Here is an 11,082-nt window from a genome sequence, read left to right as displayed (position 1 = left end):
TGTATAAACTAATCAACTGTTATGATACAACTACAAACAAAATTCTGTATATATTATACTCTTTGGAAACATTATCGTAATGAAGAAGCCTAATTATATTATTAACGTTAATAATCTCGAACTAGGTAGTTAGTATCTGTTGAGGTTGTAGCTGTTATTTGAGACCTTATGAAAACTTGAATTGATAGGTTGCTCCTGCCCTACCACCCACCCTCTTCAGCTCTCCAAGAACTTGGACTTAAAGTTGTTCACTCACTGTCATCCTCGAACTAAAATTCTAGAAGCAAACAAATAGACATTAGGGTACGTCTTGGAGTTTATCGGAGTTTTGTGACGTAGTTATGTCTTGTAGTTTTAGATTCCTTATAAAACGATAAAAATGAATAAAAATAAACATCGATACATAATTAGCATCTTTGGTACTCCAGGCTTTGGAATAGGACAATGGACTTTGTCTCATCGTTCAAATCATGGGTTTAATCCAAATCTTTTACCTACTCGCAGGGGACCATTTTTCTGGAGTAAAAGACAGGGTTTTGTTAATGATTGATGCTTATGGTTCCTGAATTTGAAAGTTTAAAGGGAGCACTAAATTATGATGATGTCACATGAATGTATTCAGCTTTGCCTCTAAGCAAAGGAAAAACACTGGTCACCTCCGAAATTAACCTAATTATTCTTCAAACATTCGAAGCAAATGGCCGGCCTAGAAACACAGCGAAAATTAAATTAAATTGTGTGAGGGCAGCAGGTACATACATGTGTCAATCATGCACATTTTCAATAGCTGAGAAAGCCAATTCCCCATTTTCCAAAAGTCCCTGTCCACTTTATTCTAACAATTTTGGGGACTATTGGCGGCTTCCTATTGAGCCCAAACTATATGGAAGCAATGTAATGATTCTAATGTTGACTTGCCTAATCATTATTTTCCCTCTAAAGGGGAACAAGGGATTCACTTGTAGTCAATCAGGAGTTTCTAATATTTTTTGGCGTATCTTACAATCCAAAAATTTTAGCCATAAGATTCTTGATCAAAATTATAATTATCTAAATTTAACAGCTAAAAATTTTGGATTAAGAATCCCCATTACATTGTAGAATTTTCGAGTCAACCACCCCTATTTATGTTTTCTTATTAACTGCTAATAACTAGGCATCTTATTAACAAGTGGGTTTTATTTATTTTGGTCAAATAATCAACAGATAACATTTTTTTTCTTTGGAGAAATTCCTTGTGAAATTCATGACTCCTCTCAATTTACAACACACAAATAGCAAGCGTGTCTCTACCTCGATTACATTTATTATGAAGTAGAAATACTTCCTTTTTTTTTTTTTGCAAATGATAATATCTACACTAAAAATGAATATCAAATAGACTGTAATACTTAGTGAATGAAGTAGAAATACTTAAACATGACAATATACAGACGTAAAAGGAAACGAAAAAAAAACTTGTTAGGCCAGATAAACCCTGGAGCAGAATTAGATTTGAACAGGTGAAAAAACTGCCACAACATATATTATTGAGTGAATAAGTTGTGTAAGTGTAGCATACCCCAGCAATTATTAGGCAACGCTTATCCATCAAGAGGGGGACCTGCGTAATGAGTACCCACGTTTCCATTCCCTCTCTAAAAATTGAAAAGATAAATAGTGGGTTAGGTTTTGGGCGAATGAAATTCTTAACAATTGAACAATAAGCATTCATAAAAATGACTGATTGAAATGATCACATACGTAATTATGTTAAAGTAAGTAGTAAAGGTGATCTCAACTTTTTGCCCTTCCCATTTCAATTAAGGCAAAGGGTCTTAAAGAATTCAATTCAACAATAAGTTCTAGAATGAAGTTAAGCATCCAATGAAACATTAGCGTTAATTAAATTTTACATCTTCCAGGTATGGGGTGATTTCAAAATTAGTCACAAAGTTTTAATTTTCTCATATTACACTCTAAAGTATTGAAATTGTATCTTTTGGTGTCTTCGGTCTGATTAGTTGTATAAGATATAGTTCATTAAACTGATGACGTGGTAAGCTTGAGACTCTTATATAGGATAATATGTAAACCACATTTGCATCATATTGAAAGAAAAAAGCTCATCAATTTTTCAATTAGTATGCGGTGGAATCTCAACATTTTTCATAGTACCAGAACAAGTTGTCTTATATGCAAAACTCAATGGCCACATGTGTTCTACGCCACGTCCGTTTGTGTTGTCAACGTGTTCAATTGGCTTGAAAATTCGTCACACATAAGGAGGCGTGTTAGAACGAATCATAATGGGAAAATGTACATTGTATGAGTTTATAAGTAAGTTAGATTATTCCTCATATTGACAATTGATTTTGTATTGGAACCTCAATTTTTTTTTTTTTTCAGGGAAGAGAGAGTGATAAATCTAGTGGATAGATATTATTTGGTAACTTCTCAAGTAAAATATAGATGTATTAAAACTATTACTTAGACTAGAAAATAATAAGGTGTTCGTGGGAAGCTACCTCAATGGCGACCAAACCATCGTAGCCATACACAAGCGATAGTTTCTTTTGGTTAATAGTTGATAGTCAATATCATATTATTGGTTGCAACATGTTTTCTACCCTACATATACGAAAATAAGAAAGAAGTGTACACATTTTAATAACACATTTAAGGCCACCGTATATTAGTATATTAAATATAAGTTACATACATTACTCGTCATATTATAGGTCTATAACGATACTCTATAAGGTCATCTCCAATTGAAGGCTAGCCAAATGGCTCGTTTTAGCCCTCTGGTCCTCCAAAAAAATAATATTTTAATGAACAGTATAGGGCCATATTTCTTACCATCTCCAACCGAGAGTCAAAGGGCCATAAAGCTCGTTTTAACCTTATCACAAAAAAATATCTCCAACTAAAGGTCATAGGTCCAAACATAATTTATTATTTAAAAACTACAACTAAATACAAATTTTATGTTGTTTAATGTTATTTAATGTTGTTTAATATTGTTTAATGTTGTTTCATGTTATTTAATGTTTAATGGTTTAGAAGTGATAGGGAAAAAAAAAGAATTTTTACAAGGTTTAAAACATATTTTGTAGTAATAATAATAATAATAATTATTATTATTATTATTATTATTATTATTATTATTTAAAAATAACGGCTAACGTACTTCAGCAACTAGTCGTTACAAATTTTAATTGGAGCCCGGTCAGGGGCCGGCTGGTTGGCTGGTTGGTTTGGGCCAACCAATTGGCCTATGACCTTTTTTTGTCCAGTAGGGCCCACAAGCCTTCTGGCCTGACCCTCGATTAGAGACCGTTTTCAGGTCATTTTCGACTTTCTAGCCCTCTGGACCCTTCGGTTGGTGATGGCCTAAGGGATTGACTTTCATGCAGTCATAAAAAAAAATTGATACCAACTTAGGCCACTTATATATAGAAATAAACAGGGACAAAGAGCTCCAATATCTCTAATCCAATTCAAAGTAGAACATCATAGGCATAAAAAAGAAGTGAACATGTTCTCAAACTTCACTTTTTACGCATTTTTTAGGTAGCAATTAACAAGAGAAAAAATAACGTCTAGTCAAACATTGTGAAGTAGTGAAGAAAATCGTTCTTGACCAAAAAAGTATGTTATAAATTCGAGAAGAACTAGCAAACGAAAAAACAATACCAAATTAAATGACAAGTCAAATCTAAGCACGTTGTACAAACTTACATTTAAAAGAATTAAGAAAATAAAGAACACTAGTTATAATTTTTTTTTTCTATCTTACCATTTCTCTTGTATCTCACAACCAAATTGAGTGGCAAGACAAACCCAAGCCACTAGTTGTAATTTTTATGTTATTTTTTTGTCTTCCCATACCAGAAGATAAAAACAGCAAGAAAATGTTGAAGTACAATGAAACAAAAGCAAAACAACTTCTTTAGAAAATAATGCATCCAGTAACTTGATGGACCAACCTAGAAAAGTAACAAATATTTGAGTTATCAAACCTAGAAAAGTAACAAGTAAAAGTAAAGTCATATGCTTGTATGATTATATATTTTTATATCTTAATTAGCTTATCTTTATTAGTGTTAAGCTGAAACGTATCTGTCACGCACTTGCATTAGTAAAACTTGTGAACAGTGTTACCACTTCTCCAAGACTCAGATTCTCAACTAAAACAAATACTAAAAGAAATCTAAATATTAAAAGACAAGCGGAAGTGGAGATGTGGAGATGAGGATTGGATAGTGGTTCCTTTTTATCTTTTCGGGTCAATTGGTATTGTTTTTGTGGCCACTACCCTCTCACTAACAGATCTCAACACCCTTGGTTTTGAAATTGGCAACTATTAAGAAAACAATGGCCCCAAAACTATCTATATTAATATTATAACAAATAAAACTAGTATATAAATTATTGAATTAAGTATTCAAATAATAAAATACATAAATAAAAAGAAAATATTTTTTATCACCAACTTAACTGATGGTTGGTGATGCTCATCACTCTATTTATCATTGTTAAATGAGCTTAAATTTTAAAATTTCTATAGTGAATAAACACAAATATTACAATTTAAACTAATCAACCAATGATAAATAAGGTATTGAACATTTCAAGGTAGTGAGTGAAAATGCAAAAAAAAAGGAGAGGGAGAGAGAGAGAGAGAGAGAGAGAGAGAGAGAGAGAGAGAGATTGTGAGATTGTGTATGGTAATTTTATAGTATTAAGTATGGCACAAAGGCACATACCAGAAAAGGGTGTTGCATGAAAGCCAAAGCTCATTGGCCACTGGTGAGTAGTTCCATTACACTTGTGCGCATATATCATCGCTCTCTTCGCCCCTCCTTCTCCCCTTCCGCCCTTCTCTCTCTCTCTGCTTTGCTCTTCTGCTTGTAACTGTACCCACATGGCTCCTAGCAAATGGGGTTTCCCTGCTTCTGCTTAGAACTCAAATTAAGCTGCTGTTTCCACTTATTCTACAAGCACTTCTGCAATTGGGTTCTTCTCCATCAACCACACTGTTAAAAGGGTCCGTTCAGAATCTTAGACCTGTTTCTATGCTTTCTTTCTTTTCTTGCAGTTATTTAGCTTCTACAGCTGCGATTTCCGGTTTTCGCTTACATGATTGTTCTCTCTTCTAAGTTATCATATTTTTGCTAATATCTTTCACAATTCTGTATCTTTTGTTGAGTTCAATTTAGTCTTTTGCTATTTCTCATTATTTTCTGTTATCTAGTTTTTATGAGTGCCTATTTTCTTCTCTCTCTTTTTTTTTCGAAATTTTCGTTTTATTTTTTCCCTAAATTCAGCTTGTTTTCAGCTTCTATGTACTAATTGGAAGCTCATGTGGTCAGTTAGACATTCTTTTCTCATCTCATAGAAACATGTAGTTGCATCTTGTTTTCAATTGTTTCATTAAAATCACATATAGTTGAGGCGTGTAATCTCATAGGAACATGTAGTTGCATCTTGTTTTCAATTGTTTCATTAAAATCACATATAGTCGAGGCATGTAACATGTTGTTACCAACTTTTCGCTCGAATAACAACACAACCGCATGTCTATGCAATTGGTATGTTACCAACATATAGTTTTTAACAACACAACATATAGTCCTTTTCTTTCATTAGCCGAAAGGTAGCATAATTGGTATGTTTTTAACATTCAACTTTGAATTTGCAGGCATTGTACGGAATATTTGAATTCGAATTAAGACTGATTCATTGCTGGCATCATTAATTTTGGGGGAACAACATGTCTATGCAAACTGTGTATTTCAAAGAACATGAAGGAATTGCCCCTAATCCCATAGGGCAGTTTTCATCAGCATTGTCAGGGCCTTGGTGGAGTGCCTTTGGATCTCAACCGGTGTATGGGGAATCCTGTGGCCAGTCGAAACCTTTTACGAGGGAACAGCCCAACACCGGGGACCATTTCACCGCCACTAAACTTGCCGGGCAGGGTACTGAACAAGAACTGGAAAAAGGGCACACAAATCTGTTCACAATCTTTCCTGGTAATAATATCCTCTTTACTTTTTATGTCTTTCCTTTTCTAAAAGATTTTTCTTTATGAAATCTCTTGGTCTATAACATTTACTTAGTGACTTTAAAAAGAAAAGGAAATACTTTACTAGCTTCTTTTTATCACTTAAATTTATGTATGAAGATAAGGTCCGTTTCCTTCGTCATGAAGATCCCTCGTTGTTTCCTTGTTCATCATATAGACTGATTGGAGATGGGCTAAAATGTGGGGTCAGGAAACGCGTTTTTTTTTTCGTATCAAGATGTTTAAGGATACCCTTTGGTGAAGAGATGAGTAAGTTAGTACTTGAGTAAGTTAGTACTTGAGGGATACTAGAGGGGGTATGAGAATCGTTCTATGTCATCCTCAAGGTTTTTTTTACTTCATGTGAGCTTGTTGACGAGTTTTCATAAATATCATAGCAGTTCTGCTGCAAAACATGAAGAAACTAAATATAAATTTTAGTAAAACTAGTTAACAGGGTTTGTGGAAGATGAGAACTAAGATAGTAAGAAGAAGGTTTATGAAAAAGACGCACCATTACATGTTCAAATAATGTCCTTTTTGGGATCATATGTCAGAACTAATGCTGCGATGATCATAGTATTAGAGGCTTTAGGAAGTTGAGGTGGACTTTCATTTGCTATAATCTCTTTCCCAATAAATTTGATTACGCTGATGCGATATCCTATAACTTTGAAGTATGATCTTCATCAAGTTTAGAAATAATAAACAGGGGGCTTATCTTTCCCCCAAAGATCGGATCCTGTTTGTCGAACCATCTAGATGCATTGATTGCTTATATATTGTAGGACACTACTAATTGTACCTTCATTGAGTATTCTCATGAATTCTGGGGAGAGTAAGAAAATTATGACACTGGTTGTAAAAGGTTTAGGTGATTCTCCATAACTTAATTTGCGTAGGAGATCAATGATAGCAATAACCATGTTCCTCCACTAAGAACCTCTCTATGCTCCTTCCTCACCACTCATTCGAGCACTTCTTTACCCTGAAGCCTGATCGTGTAGCCCACCCTTGTCCCAGCTTGATTATGACAAACAGGCAGTATCAGATCAAGGGAGAGTCGGAGCCTTGCTGCTGAGACATTATTAAATTGTAACAGTTTTTTTAGTAATCTGGGTGGGAGGAATATGAAGAATCCATGAGAGACTGGTGAGGCTTATGAATCATGAGCAGCCTTCAAAAGCGAGCTTTTATTCCTATTTTCGCATTCTATTCCAAACTGCCCTTCAAATGCTGCCTTGTAGGAATTAGGTGCAAAATTTGGTTGTTAATATCCGAAGCATTCTGAGGGTCATTTCCAATGCAATACTATTGGCTACAATTATAAAAAAAATGAAGTAGATGTGTGCGAGTGTAGTTTGCAGTATTATTACCGGGATTAAATGTAGACTGGGTAACATAAGCTTTTCTCCTGCTGAGTAGACATGCCAGTATGAAGGAAATTACTTGATAAAACAAAAAATGGTTACGTAACACAATAAATGAAACTAGTTTCTCCTTTTATGGACACAAAGTGTTAGTAGTTGATGTTGTCCACTCTACATGCTTTGAAAAATCGAGTTCTTACTCAACAACGAAACGGTTGTTGATAAGTTGACTTGGTTTTTCACTTTTTTTACCTTCTGTGGCAATAGATTGATAAACTGATTTGCCATTACTGAAAAACCTTCTGTTCTCCCTCACAATCCCTGGTTAACTAGAGGGGATACAACTCTTTCGCTTGTCTTTGTTTCACAACTTGTTCAAAATGATTTACTTCTCAAACAGCAGTTATATTAAATCATGGTTAACCAGCCAAGTAGTTTCTCATTCAGTTAGTTGTTAATTTTCAGGGGATGGTCAAAAGTCCCAGGCAGCAATTGGTCCGCCGGGAAAATACCGTGGTCATTTTGAGCTTGGATTCAGCCAGCCTATGGTGCATAACCCTATCTATTCTGATTACTTTCATTTGTTTATCTGTGAATCAATAACTTATTAGGAAGAAGGAATATTACTCTTGTTGCCATTGCTGATAAATCAATTCTTTGTGCGGAACTTGAACTATAGATCTGTGCAAAATATCCATATATGGATCAATGCTATGGACTCTTCTCAGCTTATGGACCTCAAATCTCGGTGAGCCTTCCATCGTTTCTCCTACCTTATAATATATGGAACTATTACATTTGCAATCATGTTAATTCCTTGAAAACAATATTTATGTTTCTCTGTAACCTGCTAATTTTGGAATATACCATCATTTCCTTGCTGATACATTACAATGGAAATATGAGAAATAGAACAGGTTTAAGAATAACTTTCATCCTATTAGTTTTGTTGTGAAGCATGCTAATCTCGATTTACGTTCTTGGTTGTCTACGATAATTTGTAGTTATGTGAACTAGAAACCATTAATGATTTAACTTGGAAAGTCTCTCTTAGCCCCCCTCTGTGTGTTTTCGTGAATAAGACTCAGCACGTCTCTGCTTGTTTTTGAGTTTTACGCTGGTTAAAAGTAGAACAAAGTCAAGACAAGTAGAGAACCGGTTTCTCTGCGAAAGAGGCGGCTGCCACTACTAATCCAGGGAAAATAATTCGGACAACATGAAAAGAATTGATTGTTGCTTTAGATTATTGAGGGTATGTCCTTTAAGCGTAGCAAATTTGCTGATGCACACACTTATCCGTTTGCAATGGATTAGGGACGCATTATGCTGCCGCTGAACTTGACTACGGATGAAGGACCAATCTATGTAAATGCCAAGCAGTACCATGGAATCATCCGTCGCCGACAATCCCGTGCCAAGGCTGTCATTGAGAACAGGGCAGCTAGACTCCGTAAGGTATGATATCCCAATTCGGTAGGATATTTCGGAAACAAAATGCACACCTGAGGAGAAAAATATTTCTCTTTTACAACGACATAGTCAGTTAGAATGACCTATGATCTTTTTTGTTTCTATAGCCGTACATGCATGAATCGCGCCATCGCCATGCAATGCGCCGACCAAGGGGCTGTGGCGGTCGTTTTCTGAACACCAAGACTATGAACAATGGGACCAAGGGAACTGAAGGGAAGCAAGGTAGTGATGGGCAGCTGTTTAGGCTTTCATGGTTCTCAGAGTCCTGAAGTCCTGCAATCCGACAGTGGAACTTTAAACTCGTCAAGGGAAACAAATGGCAGCAGTTCAAACATATCCGGGTCAGAGGTGTCAAGTATGTACTCTAGGGGAGATCTTGATCGCTTTTCAATCAATCATCTCGGTCACTCTTTGCACTCTCTGTCAAACATGATGGACAGTGCACGTGGTATGGTCATTCCGACCAAATGGGTTGCAGCAGGAGATAACCGCTGCAACCTCAAAGTTTGATAGCAAGGGAAAAGATGGGGTTGGTGCTAACTCCACTGCATCATCCCCATCTACTCCGCAACCAGATGGAGAAGGTTTGTTGCAGTTCTGTTACGGTTGTTGCAACAGGCTTTTGGGTCTACGATTGTCCTGCCCCCATTTGGTTGCTATCAAAAGGCAATTCATCCTTGGCTCATGCGGAAAGGTTTTCCTGCCATTCGATGCAGTCATCCTGTTCGGGCGGCTTGTGAAAACCTTGAAGCAGCATAAATTAATCAGTAAATTATTATATACGATTGTCTGGTGTGTGTTTGTGATCTAAAACTAGGAAAATTTGTTCTGTAATAATCTAATATCTGGATTTTTGACCTATTTGGGGTAATGTATAAGTGAATGTTTGTGTTGTATTCTGAATGTTTGGAAGAATAATGTATTATATCTTAAGACAGATTCTTGCACTATTGATATCAGGGAACATGCTCTCTTCGCTTGTAGCGACACCAGGCCAAACACGTAGACAACACATATCGGGTTACATTAATCAAGGCTCATTACAAAATTTACAAAGCAATACTTCACCCTGGAGTTGTGATTATCTTCACGTATGTGTGATTATATAAAGAGTACGGAGTGTCAGGATCATAAGCCTCTTTCGTCGCTCAGGTGTGAAGATAATCAAAACTCCTCTATGGAGAGTCGTCGAACCAAAGATCGATCAATCATGAAATGAGCTATAGACTCCCAGTAACTTATATAAGAACTTTGATTAGGCTTCGAGAGCATCTTAAGCATTTGTTGCAACCTTCGTTGCGACCACTGTTTAAGAAACATAAGCAAAAGTAATGAAGGATACCAAACACTTCCAAGGCTCTAGATCGGATATGGAGGAAAACGAAAAATTAACCTAAATCAATGAAAAACCAATATTTTCAGAAAAAAAAAAAACAATGTCAGATTCACTGTTAGGAGGGTTACCAAGTCAAGAGTTAAAAAAGTTAAGGCATGTTTGGTACTTTATTTGAATCCAAACTTTTTAAACTCAAAAATATTTTTCAAGTTTTAGGCATTAAAAACTTGTTTTTAAAAAGCTAAATTCAAGACTAACTTTAAAAATATAACTTATTCTCTAAAAACACTAAAAGTGAGTTTTTAGAGTTTTTAAACTTAAAACTCACTCATTTCGTTTTTCTCTCTCCTCCCCTCTCACTCTGAATCTCTCTCTTTTCTTCTCTCTCTCATTCTTCTCTTTTTTTTCTCTTCTTCATTCTCTCTTCATTCACTCTCTTCTCTCTTCATCATCCTCTCTGTCTCGTCTGATCTTTTCTCTTTTTTTCTCTCTCTTTCAATCATCTCTCTTCTCTCTCTCCTCTAATCCTCTCTCTTCTCTCTCTCTCTCTCTCTCTCTCTCTCTCTCTCCCTCCCCTTCTCTAGGGACTTCCTTTTTTTGGATCACTTTGTCCAGTTTAAATTTTAAGATTTAAAAATTTTAAATCTCATGCCAAACAAGTTTTTTAGTTTTTTTGTAAGAAAAAATATTTTGAGAAAATAAATTTTTTTGAATAGGATACCAAACGGACCCTAAGTAATTATAAGAAATTTAAAACACATTACATCACAAATGACAACCCGAAGAACCAAGGAGACTTGTACAAGTGCACTCTTGAGGCACAACACATGAGCATTCATTCCACGGGGGAG

General features: G+C 35.5%; 1 protein-coding gene across 1 annotated transcript; it reads left to right on the top strand.

Annotated features, from left to right (window-relative positions):
• The first annotated feature begins 4,752 nt into the window (after positions 1-4,752).
• LOC103940452 (nuclear transcription factor Y subunit A-10-like) lies at positions 4,753-9,832 on the top strand. Its single transcript, XM_048576374.1, is given in 7 exon segments — positions 4,753-5,032; positions 5,687-6,020; positions 7,888-7,970; positions 8,102-8,170; positions 8,737-8,877; positions 9,000-9,145; positions 9,147-9,832. Coding segments are annotated over 6 exon segments (960 nt in total). The 5' UTR covers positions 4,753-5,032; positions 5,687-5,758; the 3' UTR covers positions 9,406-9,832.
• Positions 9,833-11,082: the final 1,250 nt, after the last annotated feature.

Source organism: the organism of the source record quoted next, unplaced genomic scaffold (assembly GCF_019419815.1).
Source record: "Pyrus x bretschneideri cultivar Hongxiangsu unplaced genomic scaffold, Pyrus_bretschneideri_v1 Contig9, whole genome shotgun sequence".
In the NCBI taxonomy this organism is placed as follows: domain Eukaryota; kingdom Viridiplantae; phylum Streptophyta; class Magnoliopsida; order Rosales; family Rosaceae; genus Pyrus; species Pyrus x bretschneideri.
The sequence above is the reverse complement of the archived record's forward strand: the minus strand, read 5'-3'. Positions and strand labels throughout refer to the sequence as shown.